The sequence below is a fragment of the Notothenia rossii genome (genome assembly GCF_949606895.1).
Source record: "Notothenia rossii genome assembly, chromosome: 12".
Lineage (NCBI taxonomy): Eukaryota > Metazoa > Chordata > Actinopteri > Perciformes > Nototheniidae > Notothenia > Notothenia rossii.
Window position 1 is genome coordinate 4,819,779 of NC_136911.1, and position 26,022 is coordinate 4,845,800.

A 26,022-nucleotide genomic window follows, 5' to 3' on the forward strand; every position below is an offset into this window, starting at 1 on the left:
GAGACAAGCCAGAGAAAGGGGAGATCATTTTTAAAATGAATTTGTATTTGTGCTACATATATAATACGACAGGTTTGTACTCCAAACACAGGAAACTTCACACACAGGTTTTTGTCTTAGAAGTTCCTCAAGTTCACTTTCAAAGACATCTTTATAAACTCCCTCAATCACTGCTCAAAAATAGGCATCACTGAAACACAAAGGCAAGAAATATTTCTGTGTGAGAATAGAGCGTGTATCATGTTAGACAGACTTTAGGGAAATCAATATAAGAGCCATAACGGCACAGTCTGTGTGTCTTTATATACTCAAAACCACTCACCATATTTCCTTAGCAAAGTCGCAATGTGCAACATCAATTCTTGTCAATTCTGTTCTGAGTCACAATGGAAGAGAGGCGTCCTTTAAAATGTTTATGACACAATATTGTCACCATTAGTGTATTGATGGCTGTAGAATGGGAACACATTGCTAAGGTGAGGCAGGTGCACTTAAGTGGATGAGGTTATTTTCACGGTACATCCTCTGGGGGCCAGAATGGAGGGCTCCAATTGTTGCAGAGATCACGAAAAGAAAACTATTGGCTGCCTCAGTATTCATTTATTTTCTGCTTTTAACGGAATACAAGACATGTATTACTCAGGAGTAGGGTTGCAAAGGGACGGAACATTTCCGGTAAATTTCCGGAAAGTTTCCGATGTATTTGTTTCATTGAAGAACGAAAACAGGAATGTTGAGTTAAATATTACTCATCCCCCGATTAAAAAATTAACAAAAATGCACCCCCCATCCAAAAATCCCCACAAAGTCCCATTCAAAATGTTAAATGAAAAGAGCCCTTCTCCCTGCATGTGATGGAGGAATGCACAGTGCCTGTAGGGGGTGTGGTCTCAATAGCCATGCAGTAAGCAGTGTGCTATGGCATGGATATTTAAGTGTACTTGAATGGCATCTGTTTGTTTTAGTCAAGATTATGCTAAAATATACTTTCTCCAAGTATATTTAAGTTCCCTATGAAGAGCCAACCTTCAATTTGGAAAATTCCCAGTTTATTCCCGTTTATTCCCATGGAAAGTTTCCATCTTTGAAAATTGAATTTTGCAACCCTACTCAGGTCCCGTTTTAATGATGTCTACTTGTTAAACTACACTATTGATCCATACGTTTGTAGCCTAACTTCTTTAATTTGAATTGCAGAGAGGCTAATATTTTGTGGCTAACTGTACTTGAACTTGTCTTTATTTTTCATACAGTCGTGTAGCTCAGTGCTACAATGAATATCATTTTGTGAGACAAAACATAAATTAAATAAATACTTCAAATAATAATAGAATAAATAGGACAAGAGATAGAAAAAGTATTAATGCCAAACATTTAGACGTAAAAGAAGAGGTACCGTATGTAAATGACACACATAAAGAAATGACTTAAAGGTTTCCTGAAAATGTCCCGTGATGCTGTAGCACATTTAGCAAAGTTTGCAAACATGTCATTATATATAGGTATAATACAACTGTGTGAATATACTGCCATGGCGTTGATGTATATTATATTTGGTTTTAACACTATATGCCGCCTTATTCAGGAGGAGATATAGGTGCAGACGGCTGGCATAACAGAGGCCAAGAAATCAAAGGAATTAACAAACCAATTACTGAAGTTTGTTCACGAGTTTAAACAGCTCTCTTAAAAGGTGAAATGTCAGAAAAACAGACGAGGCAGACAATGGAGGTGTGAACGAGCAGACGACGTTATGGTATGAATGAATAAGATCATCCATCACATTGGCATTATAAAGAGATCACAGCTGTGCCACCACTCCATGAGATGAGGTCAATCATTTATTGTACTGATGAGAAAGAGAGAAACGAGCGAGAGCGACGAAGACACAGCAACTCAATTAAAACTTTGAGAGAAGGTCAAGTCATTTTCACCCGCCTTGAATGCTAATGTGCAAACAAGCACACGAGGCAAATCCCGCTTAACAGAGAAGGATTCCTCCGTGAAAACATTTCCCCTTGACTGATGTTTAAGTACCTAAGAAAGAGAGTGGGGGTTATTTATTTAACGCTTCGCCTTAAACATGCTGACTTCTGAGCTTTCCATACATTTTTTATCTGATTTCTTATCAATGGATGGATAAAGGGACCCGGCTATGATACAAAATATGCCAATGTTAACTTTAGAGACAGAATGATCCGACTTAGTACAGAAAGGGAACAAATAAATAACGCTAAGGAGCTTTTACTGATGAACCAACACTTTGCAAGTTGCTGCTTCTTGACTAAAGCATGCTTTACATGCCGTTTTCTCTTTCTGTGTTTACATAGAGATACAAGGGTGCAGTTGTAAGGCCTTCCCAATCAGCTTTCCATTTAATCTTTTATTAGACTAACCACACCATTTCATGCAAGCTCAGTTTGTCACTTAGTCAAACTTTGCTGAAAAAGTGGCTTTAATTTTCTCAGACCATGGGATGTAGAAGCATGATTCTGAAACTGTATGTCCTATTACTTTCCTTAATTGTATTCAACACACAATGTTTTCTTTTTCAGACTTAAAGCTATAAACTTAGACCAATGACATCCATGTGGATTGTGCATCAATGAGTTGAAGGAAAGGCTACATTTGTTGACTGATTTCATTCATGGCCTTGCTAAACAGCACTGGGCAATGACGTTTATAAAATACAAAGCAATTCTCAATACTTTTATGCTCCAAGTTTGAAGACATAATGTGGCACATAGCATAGGTAGCTTTCAATATATCTATAAAGATGTCCATTTACTCTCAAAAGATTCAAGGTCCCTAGAGCGCATTAGTTACTGACAGTTCATGCTAATTTATGTGCAATCTTTTAAATACTTAGACATTCAAATATTCTGATGTTCTTGTACGATGTCATGTCCGCAATTACATTTTCTGCTTTTGTCTGTGTGGACACAATACCCCACGGAGAGGAACATTGCCATGAGTGTGTTTGTGTGTATGGTGAGAAAGGGTGTGGATGTGCCTGTGTCTGTTTGTGTGCCTGTTGGTCTAGTGGTTCTGTAATGAAGCATGACATATTGTGCCTTTCTACAATACGCCTCTCCTTCTGTGCTAGTTACTGACAAACGCACACAGGCCAGGATTTCTTGTGCAGAAAATAGCCTGCAAACTTTTTTTCCGAGTGTAATGTGTTCTCAGGTGTCCTCACATCTCGCTGTGTTGCTTCAAATAATATGTATATATTGCTAGCTTGTTTGTTTGAGTCAGCTTCCTCACTCTAACATAAGGGATTTATGGACCCTGGAAACATAATCTGAGCATATGGTTATCGCTCGCAGAGAGGGATATGGAGAGATAGAGAGCAGATCAAACGGCATATTTCATAAGCAAATGAAGGATGAGTATGGATGGTGACATTTTTAGCAGTGTGTCTTTGCATCAACACTAAAAACACTTTACTTTGAAAGCGCGTGTGTGCGTATGTGTGTGTGTGAATGACGTCCTTAGATTTAACCGGTAATCTCTACTATTTAATGAGTCCATTACAGGCTAACACTTCATCTGATGTCACTCTTCATTAATTCAGCCTAACTCATTAGCCTACCTCGTTAAATAATTACCTACTGAGCAAAAAAACACAGAACTTGATTAAGCATCCTATTCAGAATTTAAAAGTTGTTAACTTAGCTGAAGTTAAATAACAGGAGAGGTCCATTGTTGCCAGTGCAAATAAGCAAAAGCCATTTTCCAAACTCCCTACATGTTCCTAGAAAAAGAAGAAAACATGACCTCATCATCTAATATCCATCAAGAGTCAGATGCTGGAATTTGTTTAGACTCACAAATATTTTCACACATGTCTTTTTAGGGAATCTATCTCTAAAGAACAGCATTTTTCTGAATCAGATTGTCAAATGTTCTAGTAGCCTGATTGGTGAATCACAGTCAAATGGTAAACAACAATAGTACGTTATGAAAAGTAGCGAAGTGCCCAAAAGTTCACTAACAAGCTTCCTGGTGTCTGCAGGATTTTTTCTTTACAGTCATTAAAGCATGGTCAACATTGACGTTGTTTTCCTCTCCAGGGTATAGTGTACCTGAAGAAATCAGTTGGGAGTCACAGAGCAAATCACACGCTAGTCACTCTGTACAATTCTACTTGTTGAGGATTCGTGCAACATGTATGGGAAGGAAGTGAACAAGAGTGAGTCTCAGACAGATGGCTCTCTAGTGTTGCTCAAGGAACAAATGACCACTGAGTGACTTCGTCTCAAACAGCTGCTGTGTGGTAGCTCTGCACAAGTATCTGACCACTTGTATGTGTGTGTGTGTGTGTGTGTGTGTGTGTGTGTGTGTGTGTGTGTGTGTGTGTGTGTGTGTGTGTGTGTGTGTGTGTGTGTGTGTGTGTGTGTGTGTGTGTGTGAGGCAGCAGTCGGTAATCAACAGACAAACACACTATTAATATCAATAAAGGAAATATGGAATACAAAGTTATTTGTGACTACTTATTCTTGAATCATCTAATCCAACACTTCATTGTGGGTGTCTGAAGGGAAGCAAACTGTAAGTGTTTATGAGTGGGTGATCCCGATAAGCAGAGAACACACCCACACGCACGCACGCACGCACGCACGCACGCACACACACACACACACACACACACACACACACACACACACACACACACACACACACACACACACACACACACACACACACACACACACACACACACACACACACACACACACACACACACACACACACACACACACACACACACACACACACACACACACACACACACACACACACACACACACACACACACACACACACACACACACCAGTGTATAGAGACAGCAGGTTGGCTGTAAACCAACAACCTGCAGGGAGGTAAACAGCCACTGAATGGAGGATATAGAAACCCTAAACAGGAGACCATGTGTCTGGCCTGATAACACGGCATGTGTGTGTGAGCGGGCAAACGGGTGAATAGGGAGGGGCCTTAAATGCCCACCACTTGTTTAGACAGCATATGGATCCATCAGCATCATTAGCTGCTTGGCCCACGTTTTATATATTCACACGCAAAGTAACAAACATGAAAGGCATCACACACTAGCACACACAACGTGTTTGAAACACCTGATGCCCTAACCCAGTTCATTCCCATTATCATATGCATCTCCCCCTTGCCGGGTGTGATCTCTGAGATTGATTCATTTAAACACCTTTGCTTTTCGAGGCAGGGAAACGTGTGCCTGCCTGTGAACACACACGCGTTTAGAGGGATGTATGAAGTACTCAGATCGTTTATTTAAGTAAAAATAGTACAAAAGTACATGGCATCAAATATACTTAAAGTACCAAAGGTGGAAGTACTCGTTATGCATAATGGCCCATTTCCAAATAATATGAATTAAAAACACTGGAATATAATAATGTATGCATTAATTTCATCCCAGCTGGTAAATGTAGAACTTATTTTAATTACTTTACATCATTCTGTTGTATATTTAAACCTATAATGATGTGTTAACATGTTTATGTATTAGTTGATTTATATTTGTTATCAGCTAATAACTTGAGTCTAACTAAAGTTAAAGGATACATGTAAATGATAAACCAGATAAATGTAGTAGAACAAAAGTACAGAACATGGAGTAAAGAAGAATAATAAAGTGGCATAACATTTAAATAAGTAAAGAACAAGTAACTCAAAATGTACTTGAGTAAATGTACTTTGTTACATTCCACCACATCGTGTACAAACATACACATATAGTGCATCGGTAGACATACACAAAACAGAGATATATCAGCCTTCAGGGCTTGTATACACTGAAGAAGGATAGACACACACACAGACACAGCACAGGGATAATGGGAGAGGTGAGAGGTCTGAAATTGAGCTGAGGCACACTGGGACCTGAACACTGTGGCCTCGTGTCACTTTAACCCCCCCACAACAGACCGTGAGATAGAAAACAACCCTGGAGAGCAGCAGAAACACCTTCATTACTCTCTGTGTCTCCGCTAGGTTCTCTGAGATCCTGTTAGTCTCTCCCGCTCGTTGTTCACCACTTCTTCATTCTCTCTGTTCTTATCTTTCCAACTTCCCTTCTTCTCTAATCTTCTCCTCCTGGCCTTCTTCTCCTCTAACAGCTTTTAAAATTTGATCTGTAGCTTCACAATGTGAAGCAGAGCACTGACAGCATCATTTATCTTTCCCCTACATCTTCAGGTACACACACACACACTGACAAACACACACATATTAAAGTCTTATAGACTCCTTAGTGTGTGAGGATTTAATAGTTTTGATACAACAGTTAAAGATCTACACATCTCACTGGAAAAAAACGGATTATTAGGTCTTAAAAGTTTTAGGCTTTGGAATACACAAACAAATATAATAAACATCAACAATGTTGACATTTACGCGTTAAACAACTATTCACAAAACCTAGGAAGCATCTGCAGTCTTCTCTTGCACAACATTGAACACATTCATTTCAAAAAATGAGTTGTTTCAAGAAAAGGAAAAAAAAATTCTTTCGTTTTTGCCCCCACTGGTATCTAGCCAGGCAGATGATGAGATTTTATTTCAAGAGTTTGACAGTGACAGTTCAGCAGAGTTAAATTTAGTTTGTGACATGTAAATAATTGAAAGGAGACATTTGAAAAACTCAAAAAGCTCAAAAGGAAACTCTTTCCCATCTGCATATCAAGGGGGCTTAGATGGGAATGCGTGCGTTGGGTGAACTAACTGATTTTGACTCTCTCTTACCATTGCTAACTATTTTGTGGATTATTTTTAATAATGTGTCATTTAATGATATATATGACTAGCAAAATGTATGAATTTACTCAACATTAGAACGCATCAGTTTGAATTTTGGACAGTTTACATTCACTTTTAGTATTGATTTTCCAGTGACAATAACCTATTGGCTTATCCTCTCAATTCCACCCACAAACATTTAGACAAATGTAAAAAATGCAAAGCTAGAGTTATATCAGCACTGCAGCGCTCTGACTCATCCCAGCACAACACTCACCGACATTAGGACTTTCCCTTCGATGTAATATTTGTTGCAAGCTATTAGTGGACTGAATTCGATTTATACAGGTGTTTGTGATATTGAGTTATTATGTATAATCATCTTGTCCTGTACCACGGGCCCCATGGCAGTTCCTGTTCTGATCCATTAGAGTGCTGACAACAAAAGGCAGAGAGGTTTGTAACAGAAAACTAGCCTGGATTTTACTTTCCAAGCGCTTATTTAATTGCATCGAAGCAATGCACCTGGCACTGCAAGCTGTGGTTAGAAATTAGAATATATATCAAAGTGGTGCACGACTGTATGTCCTCTGAGGTGAGGAACTATTGTAGTGCAGAAACCATACAGACATTTACAAGAGCTTTGAGGATGTTATACTGTTGAAATAAATAACATTTAGAATAGTGCGAGTGTTCACTCAGTCTCTCGTTGACTCGCAGGAGATTTATATTTGACTTGTCAGACAGCAACCAGAGAATTCTGCCTCAAAAGACATTTGGAAATACTATTATTTTCCAAGCGGTTATTCTTAGTGATTACAAATGGAACAATTACCTGAGCACCTGGGAGCCTTTGCTTTGATATGTTGCTTGCACACACACATGCACACAATGTAGCACCTTGCACACACACTTATTGGAGAACATACCAAAACCTGTTTGTAACATCTTCAGAATAGCTTTGAAATGCCTTTGAGAGACACTCAATAGCTTGAGATAAGCATGCATACAGCTTGAGAGAAGCTCTGCAAAGCGAGCGGGGTGAGGTCTAATCCAGAGCTGCTGCTGCTGCTGCTGCTGCTGCTGCTAGGTGATGGAGGGCCGGCTCAAAGACAGGCGGCCGCCGAGGTTTTTTTCTAAACCAGTTTCAGTCCTCTGTGGATTTGCTGTTATTGTCTGTACTGTACGTAGGAGAACAGATGTTGTTGTACGGGATCAAGAGCTCCTTCTGTACTTGGGACATACTCGTAAAAAACTGAAAGTCTGCGCAGAGCAATCCACAAAAGGCTGAATTTCACCTTGTGTCAAATAATAATTGGGATTATCTGTTCTAGATTTAACAAAGGATGACTGACATGTTTGACCATACAAAGAGCTAATGTGGCTACGAGGTAAAGGTGTATCGATTAACGTTATACTGGATGTACTCTTTAAACAGTTGAATGCAAATACAAACTTGTTCTTTGACTCAAATAGACAAATGTCTTCTAAAAGGTTATGTAAAACTGGCCTGTTGTCTGCACACTGTTAGAGTTTCTCCATCTGATGAATCCATTTTAAGTGTGTTTATCAGTGAGGCTTGAACTCCTCCGACCTCTGACAACTCACAGTGTTCTACACAACTGTGAGTTGTCCTTCATTATTTCCAGCTTTAAAAAACGAACATACTTCATCGGCAACAAAAAGTCTTGACGCACAAAGAACTCGTACAATTGGAGGAGTTGTTGCTATGGCTCCCAGCACAAGTTAGTGAGGGAGGGAGAGGGAGTGAATGAGTGAAAGGGAGATAGGGGAACAACTGTGCACAGAGTATTGTGTAGAGTTTATGAATAAATGCATGTATAATCACACAGCGGTGAACATTCAAAGGAGACAACATTCATTATCACACACAAAAAAATTGTCTCATTACGGAAAATCTTAGCAACAGAGAAACAGAAGAAGACAAAGAAGGCAGATTCACATACAGAGTTCACGGCTCAGTGTTGTACTGTTATGAATGAGTGGGAGATTAAAGAAGAGAAAGGAAGGCAAACAGTGCCTTGCCATTACTGTCAACTATAGGTGTGTGTGTGTGTGTGTGTGTGTGTGTGTGTGTGTGTGTGTGTGTGTGTGTGTGTGTGTGTGTGTGTGTGTGTGTGTGTGTGTGTGTGTGTGTGTGCTGCTGTTACCTGAGGCAGCCTGTAGCATTGCGCAGCACCTGCGAGGTGTGAAGATGGAGCTTGCGGTCGTCATGGTGATTGGGGGAGGAGTCCCAGTTGGAGTGGGGGATGATGACGCTGTTGGTCAGCACGGCCAGGGCGTCCTGGATGATCGGCATCTTCAGAGCATCGCATGACGACAGGTTCCACAGCACACCTGCACATGGGCACACAGAAAGAAATATACATTTAAAGGTCATTTATTTTAACCATTATTTTGTAAAGGGTGTTCCAGAAAAAGTGACTTTGTTGTTTTTCACCAATCAACAATACTTGGTAACATTTGATCAAATTGTTTCTGTTTGCCCCCAGAGAAAACTCCCCCCCCCTGATAGTGTTTATTAAGTATTAAAGACATTTAGTTTTTTCTTGCAACTAAACTATCATGTGAAATAAAACCATACCGCATCTCCTTAACATCACCATTTTATAATTTTGACTGTTTAACATCCTGTCCAGGCTGCAATGCAAATTCCTTATTTTTAATCTCTCTTTTATTACTGCTCCTGTCAAAACGGTATTCTCGAAGCCCAGCTAAGTGAAGACAGTACTCTTTCCCACTTTTTAACACGTCTTTCATATGCACATATATTATGAGATGTGGTTCCATTAACCTCTCTCAGTCTTTTATTCAAGAATACAACAAAGAATAAAACAAAGTACAGAATATTTGTAAAATCTGAAAAAAAAATTATGTTGGTCCAGGCGGAAAGCCAGCTTTCCAACTAATGCATCACTTACTAAACTGTGTTGTGGAGAACACACACAGCAAATTAATCTTATGTACGCTCCTGTATTGGCAAGTTTGTATGTACACAGGATATTTTCAATCACTTGCAAGAAAACACACACACACACACACACACACACACACACACACACACACACACACACACACACACACACACACACACACACACACACACACACACACACACACACACACACACACACACACACACACACACACACACACACACACACACACACACACACACACACACACACACACACACACACACACACACACACACACACACACACACACACTTCTTATCAGATGGGATACCAGATGCCTCTTTGCAGACGAATGACAGCGGTAGCCTTGTTGGTCAACTGTGACACACACACATTCACACACGCCATCAGCAGTCTTGCATTCAACATATGTTGAAAAGTCTCTGCTGCTTGCACTGGTCACCCCTGCAGAGAGAGCAAGTGCTTCACACACAGATGTAGTAACAATGAGCAAAGAATGTGTGAATCAGAGGGTGACAGGCATGAAAGACAGAGAAATAGAAAACTAATGAGAGGGAGAGAGCTGGAGCAGTGTGATGGTTTAGGAACAGATTGAGAAGACTCATGACTCAACACCTTTTTATGTGACACATTCAAAAGGTTTTAAAGGTCACGGTCACTTTCACATATCTTGTCTCTGAGACAGCTGTAGCGGGTCGTAGATGACAGACGTCATTCATTTGCACAGTTACAACACAAATAGAATATGGTCAATACTCTAGACATAATGTGCTCTGTGCAATGGACCGTGTTCACAGAGTCTGTCAGCGGGCTGAGAGATGTTCTGTTCATTCCACAATACAATGTGCATCTAATGTCTTGTTAGATGCTAGCGCAAATGAAACAGAAGGGTGGCAGGGAACAGCCATTAGTGAATATAGATACCGTCTGTCATCTGAACAATAGCACTACTGAAAAGAAGCAAGACACTGAATTCATAAAGCTCAAAGCAAGGCTGCTTTGGAGATAGGATTGACATTTGACCTGCTTCTATACAATGGCAAATGAAAAGAGATGTTTTGGTTTAGAGACACAACTAAACTGTGAGAGTCAGAGACCAAAATGTTACACTATGCAAGACAGAGAGATTAAAGTGTGGTGTGGGAAAAGTTAAAAAGAGGGCATGACAACCTGTGTGTGCATGTGTGTGTATGAGTTAGAGAAGCATGCGAAGACAAGAAGAGGAGGGTGATAATAACAGGATGACCTTGTATGCTGTTTGGCAGCAATCAAGTGCTCACACTGTATGGGTGTGTGAGTGTGTGTGTGAGGGGGGGGGAGCGTGGCAACATTTGCCTTCACTTTCACTAATCAGCCTCTTGTTTCACATCTCGAGTCTCTCTCCTTCCTCTCATGGGCTCTTTTCAAACCAAGGTAAAAGCTCCATCATCAACAAACACACGATGGCAGACATATCCGGCAAAACACTTCACTTTCAAACATCTCTTTGTATCTCTCTTTCCACTGTGTTGGTCTACTTCTCAAGTGGGAAGGGCTGTCACTGTGTGATTGCAATCAGGTAAAAACAGGGATGTGTGCTTGCGACACGGACATGTAATATCTCCTTTGGCTTCTCTAGAAAAAGAACATACATGACAAAAACCAACGAAAACACAATGGATGTGAAAATATTTTAACAGAAGGAGGATACACAAAGGAATAGACTCCTCAGTGTTTTCTAGGGCAAGGACATTTTGTCTGCCACCGTCTAACATTGGTCAAATTCAAGGTACACACACACACACACACACACACACACACACACACACACACACACACACACACACACACACACACACACACACACACACACACACACACACACACACACACACACACACACACACACACACACACACACACACACACACACACACACACACACACACACACACACACACACACACACACACACACACACACACACACCTGCTCTAGAAACATAGATCTGTGATGCTTCGCTAAGCCCAGTGTCCTTAAGAGTATACCATCAGGTGTTCAGCAGACAATGAAATCAGGCTGGAGTGTGTGTGTGTGTGTGTGTGTGTGTGTGTGTGTGTGTGTGTGTGTGTGTGTGTGTGTGTGTGTGTGTGTGTGTGTGTGTGTGTGTGTGTGTGTTTCCTCCTTCCTATCTCCCTCCTCTGAGTTCCCCTCAGACGCTTGACGGACAGTTTCCTCAGAGCTGGGTGGTTTGGGGAAATAGGGAGATGATTGCATGAATTCATGAATAAATGAGAGTGTGACTTGTATGGGGAGAGTGAGACCTGTTAGGCCTCAAGTGGCGATGTTTTATTAAACAGCCTTCATCTGTTCGTCTCTAAGTGAATAAGTTAGCTGCGGGGTCAGAGCCCGGTAATGAGAAAAACCAAAGAAGACAAATACCATAGCTAATGTGTACAAAAAACTGTAAACAAGAAATAAAACAAAGAAATATTGATTTTAGATTAAATTATAGGTGACAGCATGTTAACAAATGCTGACCCCAGAGTCACACAACTTCCCGTCCGGCAGTCACTTTGTGGGAAACATTTGTCAGCTCTAGGTTAGGTCCTATATCTTGGGTAAATTGTCACTGCTTATAGTGGAGGTTTCGTTCCCACCATGGCCTCCCACAGTGAAAATGCTGCAGACACATTTCTGCAGGACACTAACAATTTGATAGCATAGCAGCAGCAGTCGGAAAAAAGTCAAACTGGTGAGGGCATCCTGTTCCCCCACAGGAATCTCGTAATGACTGTGATGGAGCTTTGTCCTCAGGCATTTTATAAAGAAGGTTACGAGCTTTGGCTTAAATTAAAATGGCTTTGGTAAATACTGCAGTAATGGGGGCATTTGGACATGGAGCAGTGATTGATGCCTTGAAGGAACAGAAGGAAAGGTGAATACATTCCAGTAAAATATGGAAGCAGTATTACTTCACTATGTCGGTTAGTTATTGGCAGCATCAGCTTGGTGTCATTCCAACACTGCTGTGCGATGCATGGAATATCAATCAGCACTTTGAAATTAGCTAAAATGTTAATTTGTCCCCAGTTTTGAAAAATAAATTGCACACATAACTCAATATGTTTGCAGCAATGCTCCACTTTTGAACAATTTCCTCAGCAGTTGCCTCTCAGTTTAGCCTTTGGGAGCAGGCGGGCGCTGCAGCGGGCTGTGCCACGGTCCACTGCCTCAAGGTGAGCCCATGAGTAAGGATAGCATCTCCTATTGACACCCAAGCCTCGGCATCGACCACACTTTGACTGACAGGCCCGGAAGCCTTGACTTCATCCTATCTACCTCACACTGAGACCCAGGGAAGCCAATAAAGATTGTCTATATTTAAACTTCAGAACCGTCAGGGAGATAGGGTAAATTGTTGAGGGAAGGTTTTTCCGGTCACCAAAAAAAGAAATGAAGCCCCGTCTCAATTCCCCCGTCCTAAAGAGATTCTTAAATCACAGAGAATAGGGAAGGGCTTTGACGAAGCTGACAACACAGAGGCAGTAATGAGGAGGCTGATTTGTTATGACTCTAGCACAACCACTCTCTTTAAACCCAGCCGTTGAGGATTGTTTCTATTGATGTCATTTCAGCATGCACCACTGCTCCTGATGAACCACACCAACTGCCATTGCTTTCAAATCATTTAGCCACCAATTAGTAGTAAAGGTCAAGCTCTGAGAGGAATGTAATTTGGCAATAGATCTAATGCCTTTGTGCTACATATACATGTAGAAGAGCAAATGATCTGGTCGATGAATCTGTCTTTTTGCAAAGCCTTCTCCACTTTTGGCTCGTGAACAATACAGGGTTCATATTATGATCGTGCCAGGTCCATATTTGTATTTTACGGTTTTACTAGAACATGTTCACGTTGTTTAATATTCAAAGAACCAAACACTTTCTCATAATTTTCCCCTTAAGTCTGGTAAAAACACTCAAATACACTCCTAATTGAATTACTGAATATTTATGCAAGAGTTTCGAATGGCAAATCAGAGCTCCAGCAGGGTCTTCCAGCAGGCAAATGATGATAGACTTCAGAATAGAGTTGTACTGTCGTGAAAGCAATTGAGATGTGGAGTTCAATGCTAAGTATCAGAGTAAACGGACAACAGGGGAGAGTATGCATGACGCTGATTCAGTCAGCCAGCAGCAGGGAACAGGAAGAGCCAGGGAAAGAGAGAGGTTGTGTGCATAATGACTATTTATACAAGTCAGAGCTCAACATTTGATGCAGTATGACTTGCAGGGCAATTTATAAATGTGTTAAACTCCTTACAAACACTCTCCAAGCAATGTTTTAATCTTTCACTGTCTTAAGAGCTTTTAAGATATTCTTTAAGGTGCCAGAATGTGCCTAAAGGCAAAGTCTGATGACGATCATCACTGACACTTATAGCTTAGCGTCAACACTGAATTCTATGTGAATTTTAATGATTGTTGGTTCTTCATCTGGTGTAAAAAAACACTACTTCCTTATTTCTCCCCTTCCTATCTTCATCTTTCCTCCACAATCAGTCCTTCAGCCCATCTTCCTTATCCTGCCTATTAATCACTGTTATTCTATACATTTTTAATTTGGTCTGTATTTTGGGTGTTAAAAGGGAGATTCAAAAAAACTCCTCACTGGCCCCCTGGCTGTCATTGTTGTTATCTGCCAGGTCTCCTCAGTGAGCAAGTGACCTGCGGGTGAGATGCGTCTTGGCATGGATGTTTGAGCGTGTGTGTGTGTGTGTGTGTGTGTGTGTGTGTGTGTGTGTGTGTGTGTGTGTGTGTCTGTGTGTGTGTGTGTGTGTGTGTGTGTGTGTGTGTGTGTGTGTGTGTGTGTGTGTGTGTGTGTGTGTGTGTGTGTGTGTGTCTGTGTGTGTGTGTGTGTGTGTGTGTGTGTCTGTGTGTGTGTGTGTGTGTGATGGCACTTGAAGATGAGCTTTGTTCAGCTGAAGAAAATGGGGTCAGGAGTCAAATTGAACATGAGCGGGCTGCACCGACTTTATCTCAGTTTTCTTTGTGCGCACGTGTGTTTCTGTGTGTCAGTTTGAATCTATATCTGTGTGCAGGAGAGAATGAGCGTGATTGTACTTTATCTTTGAGAAAGTCCAATCCTCTTGTAGCAGCGTGCACGTGTGTCTCTTATCTCAGGACTAACCTGGTGCAACCAAGAGGGCTTTTGTCTGAGCAAAGAGCGAGAAACATCGGTGATACAAGTGCAGATAAATACCGTCCAGACCAATGTGATGCAAGACACTGAGCCACAAGAAGGCCAGCATGCATATGGACACGTCAGAGAGAAGAAGAGCAACATAAGAACATACACAGTGAAGTACATGACTGCTCATTTCATTGTAAGTGGGTAAACTTACTAAATCAGCAAGGGATCAAATACTTATTTCCTCTACTGTAAGTAGGAGGAATAATACAACTAGGAGAAATTGGGTGACAAAAAAGGAAAAAATGATATATAAAATGACTGTCTTTCTTCTGTCCACTTTTTAAGGTAGACAGGCGTTATGTTAGCCTTCATAGACTGAACCCTGTGACACATGTTCCCAAGCAACATTTGACACACACAATTCCCACGCACGCACGCACGCACGCACGCACGCACGCACGCACGCACGCACGCACGCACGCACGCACGCACGCACGCACGCACGCACGCACGCACGCACGCACGCACACACACACACACACACACACACACACACACACACACACACACACACACACACACACACACACACACACACACACACACACACACACACACACACACACACACACACACACACACACACACACACACACACACACACACACACACACACACACACACACACACACACACACACTGAGGTTCATCATTATCACCTTTCCTGAGGCAGAAGCAGCAGTGCCATGCTGGAATATAACTGTAGCTGCATATTTAGATTACATTATTGGGGTGGTGTGTGTGTGTGTGTGTGTGTGTGTGTGTGTGTGTGTGTGTGTGTGTGTGTGTGTGTGTGTGTGTGTGTGTGTGTGTGTGTGTGTGTGTGTGTGTGTGTGTGTGTGTGTGTGAGTGTGAGTGTGAGCGGCGGTGAGTCCGTGTTAGTGTTTGCTGCTGCACTAAAGGGCCTCTAGTTGAATATTACATTCTTAGTGGGAGGCATATTGCTTAATATTTCAGCAGAAATGGGGATCAAATTAGATCAGCTAATGTAATGTATGTTTGCTTATGTAGGTGGGTGTCCAAATGTAATCCATACATCTTTCACCCACACAGATCTGTGCGTGCATTTCCAAAATAAGAACTGTTCATCTGAGTGTGAATGCATGTGTACATCTAAGTTTGTGTGTATATCTAAGTTTGTGTGTGGGTGTTTGCTCTACCCTATGTATGTCTCTAGTCAGTCTATTGGAATAACTTGTTCTGCTCATGGCCTTAAGGTTAAATCAAGATTGACCAGTGTTTCTAAAACACAACACTTGCTGGTAGGGATGCACACACATTCTTGTGATTCTTTGCAGCCCCCACGCAAAAAAAGGTATGTTAGAAAAAGAGAAGACGCATAACAAAACATTTCTGAAGAGAAATGATGCTCAAAAAATAGTTGAGAGCCTATGTGCTTTTTCTGCATTCTTTCCAGAAGTTATGCCTGAGAGTCGGAATGTTAAATAGTTTGGCATATGAAGGAGCTGACGATGAACAGCCTTGGTGTCGGAACAGTGAATAGTAACCTTTTGTGAAGAAGATTCTTTCAGAGTTACATTTATAAATTCTCCAATATATAACATCACTCTTCTTTCTTGCCTTGCCTATGTCCCCTGTGTGTGTGTGTGTGTGTGTGTGTGTGTGTGTGTGTGTGTGTGTGTGTGTGTGTGTGTGTGTGTGTGTGTGTGTGTGTGTGTGTGTGTGTGTGTGTGTGTGTGTGTGTGTGTGTGTGTGTGTGTGTGTGTGTGTGTGTGTGTGTGTGTGTGTGTGTGTGTGTGTGTGTGTATGTTTAAGTATGTATGATTCATAACTACCGCAGTTTTACATTTAAACGTTTTCAAAGTCTTAGATTTACCATATCTAGATCACTTATAAAAGGTCAGAAGGGTACTAAGTCATGCAGTTGTCTAGTAGATTCACCAGATAAGAAGGATACATATAATTAGATAAATCAATTAACAAAAACAGGCAAAACAGATAAGAAAGGTATCGATATCATTTCATCTAGTGATGCAGATTTGGTGCAATAGTGTGTGCATATGCAGCCGGACCTCATATCAAATGATAATTCACATAAAAGTGTTCATTACACACACACACATGTGTACACCATTATAACCTCTCCCGAGGCAATGCAGCAGCAGAGTCTTGCTGAAAAATAGCTAACCCATCATAAACATGCGAGGCAGGTTATGTGAGGTGTAAGTTTGCCGCAGTACCTGTGACCAGCTCTCTGATTTCCACATCTCCGGTCTTTCTCAGTAGGCGGACCAAGGCAGGGATCCCCCCGCAGTTCTTCAGGGCCACTTTGTTCTCGTCGTTGGCCTTGCCGTACACCAGGTTCCTCAAGGCTCCGCAGGCGCTGCGGTGCACCTCGCTCATCCTGTGGTCCAGCAGGTCCACCAGCAGCTGGATGCCTCCTTGTCTGCGGATCTGAGGATGTAAACAAATTAAATTATATACAACAACAAAAAGATCATCAAACACATTTCCAGCTACCAGGAAAATGGCCAACAGTTGTCTATGCAGGTAACTACCTAAGTACTAAGTGTGTGTGTGTGGCTTACAGTACCCTTCAATCAGATTAACAACCCGTTGTGCACTAATTAAAGATCCTATAACACAGCTAATTAATGTGTTTCACAAAATGACACTTAATTATACTGATGAGGGTGGGGGGGGGGGTGCAACACAAGCTTTGCTGATAATCGGAAAAAATATCACGCAATATATTTTTGTCTGTAGCTCTACGCGTCTCTGACCCTGCTTCTCAGTATTTCCCATTTGAACTCGTCTTTGTCTTCCTCCATTTGAATTCATGTAATGTCTGTTTCTGTTTATCTGTTTGTTTTCATCCTGTCTGCATTTTTCTGTTTCAGTTGTCTGGTTCATTTCTCCTTCAATGACCATGCATAAACACATCACTACTGACATGTTTGGCTTCTGCTAACTGTAAAGGAAAATAGCTCGGATGTAAAACTGCTTCTTCAAATAGACAACAGAGGTTCAAGTGATTTATAAGATGTGCGATTTTAAAAATGCACCATGCATAATGGGGAAGTTTTGTGTATGATTTATGTATGTGTATAATAAATAATAAAGAGGCATTTGTGGTCCTTACTCTTTACCCTAGAAACATTTGAAAATGTTAAAAAGAAGAGAGCATGCTGGTGACTTGTTATGTATAATAAAATATAAAGAATAAATACACACTAGTTCTGAATCTTATAATTCAATACATTTTGTACATGTTATAATATTTATAGTTTAGAGATATTACACTTTAATACCAATAAAATGTGAATATATCTATATAAATACATTGATAATAAAAACAGTTACGACGCAATATCTTCCAAACACTAATAGTATCAGTCCATCATCGACTCCTCTAATATAACAGACAACCTTTTAGAAAGTGAATCAGTTTATATTGCTCATTAGGTCAAGTTGCAGAACATACGATTTGACCATGTAATTGAAAAAAAACAATATTTTCCCAAATTGGGATCAATAAAGTACCATCTTATCTTATCTTAAACATATAATTACGATACACTGAGGAAATGTAAGGCCTTGTAAAAGTGTTCCATTAGTGAAGTAGTAAACTGCTGCTTCCATCTGGATCTCGAATGCCAATGAATAAAGTGAAAACTAAATGGCAATTCAGTGTGATTATCAGGCTATAAACGTAATGTTGCAGGTGCAATCTACAAAATGCAAGCCTTACTGTAATTATCAATGTTTTTTTTTTTTACCAAATAAGTATAAAAACAGATGCTGAAACCAAAGAGGAGAACGCTTAATGGATTGTGTGACTCCCCCAAAAGTCAAGAAAGCTGTCAAGAAATGTGCCGGGACTCATAATGACACCCTCACCAGAGTGTAGGGATATTATGTTCATGTATTTTATAAAAGCCTGTCTGTAGCAAGCACTTTTCTGTTCAAGCGAGCGGGTATTTCCCCATTCTCTACTACTACTGTCTCTTCTGGTTGCATTATAGACTTTACGTGTTGCTGTATTTGACATTTACATACACAAAAAGAGACACTAGAGTAGAGAGAAACAAACAAGCAAATCAGTGCAGATTAATGAGTTTATCCTGATTCTGTGAGCACAGTGGGGATCACAATGAGGGCACTCTGGTGTTACCCATTATGCCTCACCCCTATGGTGTTACATGTACTGCCTTCTCTCTGTGCTGTGGTTTTCAACCCCCCCCCCACATCCCTTTCTACAGTGGGGATCTTCATTCGCCTTAGGGGGCCAGAGAGCTTACAGCCAGCCTTGTTTTGTCCAATCAACAGGGGTGTAGTACTAATCACCAGAAACAGGCTGTGATCACCAGGGGACTAAATCCAGCACGGATCGAGCAACTAGTGTGTGAGTGTGCGTGTTTGAATGTGTATATGTGTGTGTGTGTGTGTGTGTGTGTGTGTGTGTGTGTGTGTGTGTGTGTGTGTGTGTGTGTGTGTGTGTGTGTGTGTGTGTGAGTGTGAGTGTTTGAGAAATAGAGATTGAGAGAGAGCAGAGAGAGAGCATGTTTCTCACATTTCCACTTTTATTGAATCTCTGGAGTACTGCGACAGAGTTACTCATCCAGATAACTTGGAAAAAAGTTTTTCACAGTTAACTGCGTAATCGTGCTTCTTGAAACCCTCTTATTTTTCTGCATGTTCTCCCCCAGACCTGGTACATTAAACAGTGGAAAATAATTCCTGGTGTCTGTTTAATCGTGAAGCACCAGATGGGTGGAGTGTACCATGCAGACATGTTGACAGGAACAGTAAAGTGCAATGAATCCTCTTCCAAGCCTTCTCCCGTGATTACCACTGGCACTCATTGTTTTGTCTCCTGTGGAAACCTCACACATCTGGCATGGGTAAGCCACAGAGAAATGAAAAAAAAAGAGCGCACAATAAGTATTTTCAACTTTGATTTATTCATAGCGAAAACAAATGCTTAATGCGAGGCAGGTGTGGAGACAAAATGAGTGTGAAAGAAAAGAGAGAAAAAGAGTAAGGAAGTGATGGAGGGCATGGAGAGGGTGGAGGTGTTTGATGACACAGCAGGAGTTTATCGAGCAAAATGACTTTGCTTATCTTTTCAATTAAAATGGATTAAGGGAGGCAATGAATGGCAAACTAACCTTGCTCCATTGGCCTCAGAATTTTCTCAGCCTGATTCGCTGTACCTCTCATGCCCTCCATTCGTCACCTCTGCTCCCCTTCCCTTCTTCCTGTGCCGATCTCTCCTTCTCCCCTCTCTCCTCTTTAAGCTTGTGTCACAGTTAATCTGTTATTCCATAAAAGCCATAGTGCTATTACTTTGTATTGCCTCTGAGCTACCTACAAGGCTTGCCAACACCACTGAGTCTGTTCCTGTCTTCCATGCAAAGAAGATTAGGAGCGCAGATTGATTTGTCTTTGTCTCCCACTGTTCCGCGGCGGCCACGGGTGTTGGTAACCCATAGCGACAGCATTGCCGTGGTAACAGTTAGCAGTGGTGAAAGCGGGGATTGCGGGAATCAGATGTGCTGCCGGCATCAAATCTGGCAGTGGAACAAAAAGCGGTGACACATACCTGGGTTGGTGGCATATGAAGCCTGAAAAGTGACTCACCACATATGGAACGTCGGCATTAATCAGCAGCACATATTGAGAGTGAGAAGCGGGTGTGAGGACATGTGACATCTGCCATGCACACTCATGCATGGGCCTCAACGCCTCTTGGCATGACAGTCACCTTACCTACTTTTGGGAAAGCCCTGTTTTCTATATTTAATTTACCTTTGATAATGGCTATCAATAATACAATGTTTTGCTTAATTTAATTTATGTTTAGTTTAGACGGAGAAAGGTTAAGCAAACGAGCCTGGTTCAGATTCAAACTTGACTCAAACTTAGCCGCAATACCAGGTGAGCTACAAGACAACCCCAAGAGCTTTTCTTTTTACCTGACACTTAGCCTCGAGCTAACTGCATTTAAGAGCTTTCCACCTTGGGCTAATTGGGTTCTTGGCTCTTTGCTAACATTTCCCTTTGGAGACTTCTAAACTGGGCCAAACTTGGCATTAACCTATAGTTTAATAACACTGTTATGAGGCAGCTCATTTTTCAGCAGTATCAACACCGGAGTAAACCTACCTCAATAAATACACTAGAGGCTCTGATGTTTAAAGAGTACGACCACAGAGGCAGCAAAAACACAACTCTCTCCTCAGCAGGGGATAGGGATATGTGCTTATTAATCCCAGTCTGTGTGTATGCTTTGATGAGTGGGTGGTCCCCAGTAGTTTCATACTAACATATGACCAATTAGTCAGATGAAGGCCCATTTCAAAGAGTGTTTTTCTCACCAGATTATGGATAGTGAAGGGAAATGTTGCTGAGGAAGATGGTGGATGAGTAACTTATAAGGATACACTAACTCTAAATGCTCCACCCAAGGTGAAAACAGACGTATTCGCTTAAGGTCACCTGGAGGCTAGTTAAACTGTTATAAAAGAGATTAGGACGTTTTGATTGACAAAGAAAATTAGACCATTGATGAAAGGCAATTTTTCTCACTGAAATAAGTCTCTGCAAATTGTGAAAAGGCAATAAAGGATACTTTTTTTTATCAAAGCAGTCACTGACAAACTACTCAGCATGTTCTTTTATAGGTGGTGAGAATTGACACAAGGTTTCTAAGCAATTCCTTTTCCTATCTTTAAACACTCAGAATGGTAAGCAGTTATCAGAGGGGAAAATATGGTGTGCAATGTGTAAAAAGTGGGAGAAGCATGCAACATTATTACAGTATTTGCTACGGATCATTTGCTGTGTCTTTTTTCATCCTTCATGCTGATTGATGCCTGTTATACAGATATTCAAAGCTTGCAGATTGCACAGTTCACGCTCTACAAATCAAAAACAACATTCTGTAAACATATTGACTTTACATTATTGGCTTTCTTACCGTAATATAAAATGCAATTCTTACTGAGAATACAATTTAACTTAACATTCCTGTATTGATACTACACTGTAGAATCAAGGCTGAAAAATACATTTTTCACATCCTAAAAAGATGGGAGGGGAAATTAAAACCATTGATAACAAAATAAAGTGGTATAGGAAGAGATTGATATATGATGTGTGAAGTAAACAAAGTAGATGTGTGTAAGAAAGAGAGGAGAGGGGGGGGGTGTGACACAGGGGGCACGTTCCTCTCCCTTCAACCGGTCTGTTGGATAAATGGATATCGACAAGGCTGCTACACAAAATGAATTACTGATGTGACTGAACTTTAGTCTGACAGTGTGTGTGTGTGTGTGTGTGTGTGTGTGTGTGTGTGTGTGTGTGTGTGTGTGTGTGTGTGTGTGTGTGTGTGTGTGTGTGTGTGTGTGTTTTGGTGTGGCTAAAGGGGATGCATGAGCTGACATGTCAATGGGCTTGTGTGTGTGCTTAGTACACACAAGGTTACTGTTTGTGTGTGCAGTACGGTGTGTGTGTCTGGGGCAGTAATAAATGATGCTGAAGATGAGTTTGCCAAGCTGCCTCTGTGGTCAACTGTAATCTGAGCTGGGGCCATACCTCCATCTGTCCACACACACACACACACACACACACACACACACACACACACACACACACACACACACACACACACACACACACACACACACACACACACACACACACACACACACACACACACACACACACACACACACACACACACACACACACACACACACACACACACACACACACACACACACACACACACACACACACACACACACACACACACACACACACACACACACACACACACACACACACACACACACACACACACACACACACACACACACACCCCTTCAGAAAATCATCTTCAACATTCTTGTTACCTGATCCAGGATAACAGGAAGTCATATTTTCCCGTTTACCATTTGTCTCTCTTTTACTGTGCCTGTCTATAACCTCTCTGCTCGCCTCTTCTTGCCCCTGCAGAGCATCTATTTCGCTACAAATAGCCGCCATGTTGTGGCTGTATTTAGCTGCTCAGTGTGTCCCCTGCCATCTGTGTATGTCTGGCTGACTGAAAACAAGAAAAAAGTCTTTAGATCAGGGCTGATAACAAATAGTTAAACTTTTGTTAAACAGTTATTTAATTATCACTAAAATCCATCAAGTCACGCTACCCCTTAGAAATGGCAGTCAAAAGCAGATCACTAATAAAAATACATGTACCTCATCTATGCCTTTTAGAATCATGAAAACATGATGTCTTTGTTTGTTGGCAGCAAATAGAGTCAAAGTTAAACTTGTTTTATTAAGTTCAAGTTACTTCATTATCTGTGAAGTGCTTACGCATTGTGATACATAATATAGGAATATATTGTTTTTTCAGCTTATGTTTTAAAGTCTGTGTAACAGTGGAAAGAAGGTCGTGCACAAAAAAAACTCTTCAACTCTGAAACTTGTTGAAAAGAAACACAAGCTCTGTCACAACCTTGATAATCCGCCAAAACACTCAAGATGTTCACAAAGAAAGACGTTTATTTCTCTCTAGAACTTTCTTTTACATTTCCTTTGATGGAAATGCAATGAATTCTGACTGACATAAAGAAGATGTGAGGAAAACACATTGATTAGAGTCAAGATGTCTGAAGATGAGCTCCATCAATAATGTGATGTCTCTACAATATAATGCACACATTTCTGTTACGGCTTCTCGAGGTGATCGATCACAATGCGTTAAGAGGTACTGATGAGAACACTTCAGAAATGAAGGGCAGGAAGCAAGAGGATTGCTTTCATTCTCAAAGGTGACAAGACAAATATAAACGCTAAACTCTGGTGCACATGCTACATGTTGTCATGGTAAACACGAGGCAGGCATGTGGATGTATATGTGTAAATGCCTGCTTTTGTTTGATGTAATGCAAAGCGGTAATTTTGGCTGCTTGATATCTCTTCAAGATTTAATTTGTGTAAATAGTGTTTAGCAGCGCCTTGGGCTTTGAACGAGACAATCAAACAGACTGATGAAGGCAGGCCAACGTTTCCCCTGTCAATACACAATTGCTATTTTCTCCATTGTTGGACACCTCCATTCAGGCAATAATTACACCCATTATAGAAGACACAAACACTTAGGTTTCTTTCAGAGCTACAGAGATGAGGGGGTGGAGAGGAGAGTAATGTTTTCTTTTTTGTATTCAAGTGTGATTGAATTTGTGTATCTGCATATTTGTGAGTCTTTGTTTGTAAAAGAGGTTAAGCGGGTCGTTGTGAATGAACATTAGCTGCTTCTTCGTATTTAATTGCCTTCATGGGAAATTATTTTATTTATTTTTTGTATTCCTGTTTGCATATGGAGCTTTTAGGATTGTGTTTTAATTGTGTTTTTTAGATGCAGTATCATCTATTGACCAACTCTACTGAATTTGTTTTGGGATGAAGAAACATATTTTGGATGCTGTGTCTGTGTGTGTGTGTGTGTGTGTGTGTGTGTGTGTGTGTGTGTGTGTGTGTGTGTGTGTGTGTGTGTGGTGTGTGTGTGTGTGTGTGTGTGTGTGTGTGTGTGTGTGTGTGTGTGTGTGTGTGTGTGTGTGTGTGTGTGTGTGTGTGTGTGTGTGTGTGTCATTTCCATTGTTTTAGAGCACTGCTAGGGTTTATAAGAGCTTTCCGACGAGGCTTCCCTCTTAAATTACTTTTGAGAGACACACAAGTGACTTTGGGACTAATTGAACTTCACTGCCACTATCGATACTACTCAATAGATGGCACAGCTTAGAGATGGAGTTGCAGCATGCTTCATCATACAGAAATTCTAAGTTAAAGAACAGTTTATTGGAAGCGAATGTTACGGTAAACAGCCCAAGGAGTTTTAACTCAAAATAAGTTATTCACTTATACACACCTTTTAGGGCTTTGATCGTCCATGTTACGATTATTCCCATCTCTACTACACTGTTAGTGATCAAGTACTCACACAACACTGAAAACACACACAGACACAAACCTCGGCTTTGATCTTGTTGTCTCCGAAGCAGAGATGCTGTAGGTAGGCAGCAGCGTTGGACTGCACTGATGGGAACTGATGCTGCAACATCTGGATCACCTCTGGCAGCTCCGGATCTCTCCACCCAAACTCTCTGCACAGAACCAGACAGAGAGACACTTTGATTCCTGCAGCACTTTAACAAAGCATCTCAACAAAACACAGGAGATTTCCTCAAAGTAGTCCAATCAAATCACAGACTCTTTTTCCAACATTCACACGCATTCACGTTCACTTACATGCTTACACAATATACACAGAGGATGACCTGCATGTGGATAAAAAGGCAGAGTTTGATTGACAGATTTTTTTTTTTAATGAAAACAAGGACTTTGTTTTGTTCTCACCCAAAGCGCTCTCTTATAATTGGAGAGGGCTTTATAAGTTAAGCAACACAGCAGGGAAGAAGTGATGCAAATTGCATATTGAATGCCCAATTTGCCAAAACATTGTCATTTCCACCTGTCACCGTTGCAGGAAATGAGAGAAAGTAGTGATGACGCCAGCATGTTAAATTGAAAGCATCGATGAACAACTCAACCGGTAAATGGAGAAATATATGGGCTCAAATTGGGTTTGCAAATCACTTAAAAGGAGTTAGATTTTGCTTTTAAAAACAACATGGTGATTTACATGGTCTTAACTCTTTATGGAAATATAATTCAACTTATAGTGAGTCCAATAAAAGCTGTACAAATGTGTTAAAGTATTAGATATGTAGCATACAAAGGCTTCAAGGAGATCCAAAGTGAAAAAGGCACATTATTGTCTGCAGGTTTTTACTGGCTTGTAAAACTGCAGTGTAACAATAGCTAGAGATGAATATTTTGAACATCCATCCGAATCATTGGGATGAAGTGAAACACAATGCAACCAAGGTAATACGAAGAGAAGTCCGTAAATACTTTTGAGAAAACTTAAAATAGGAGTAAAAAGTTTAAATGATTGCACAGCACTGCCTTACTGCCCTCTGAGTTATGTTATATACATTCTGCTATTAGGAGTTTAC

The 26,022-nt window shown here is 40.9% G+C and overlaps 1 protein-coding gene across 3 annotated transcripts in view; it reads right to left on the reverse strand.

The window, feature by feature from the left end:
* ctnnd2a (catenin (cadherin-associated protein), delta 2a) overlaps positions 1–26,022 on the reverse strand; it is a 224,573-nt gene that overhangs the window by 44,392 nt on the left and 154,159 nt on the right. For all 3 annotated transcript variants that reach the window (XM_079661477.1, XM_079661478.1, XM_079661476.1), the window contains exons 13-15: positions 24,975–25,107; positions 17,176–17,389; positions 8,950–9,136 (exon numbers count right to left, since the gene is read on the reverse strand). In XM_079661477.1, coding sequence (XP_079517603.1) covers positions 8,950–9,136; positions 17,176–17,389; positions 24,975–25,107 — 534 coding nt within the window. The remainder of the gene's footprint in view (positions 1–8,949; positions 9,137–17,175; positions 17,390–24,974; positions 25,108–26,022) is intronic.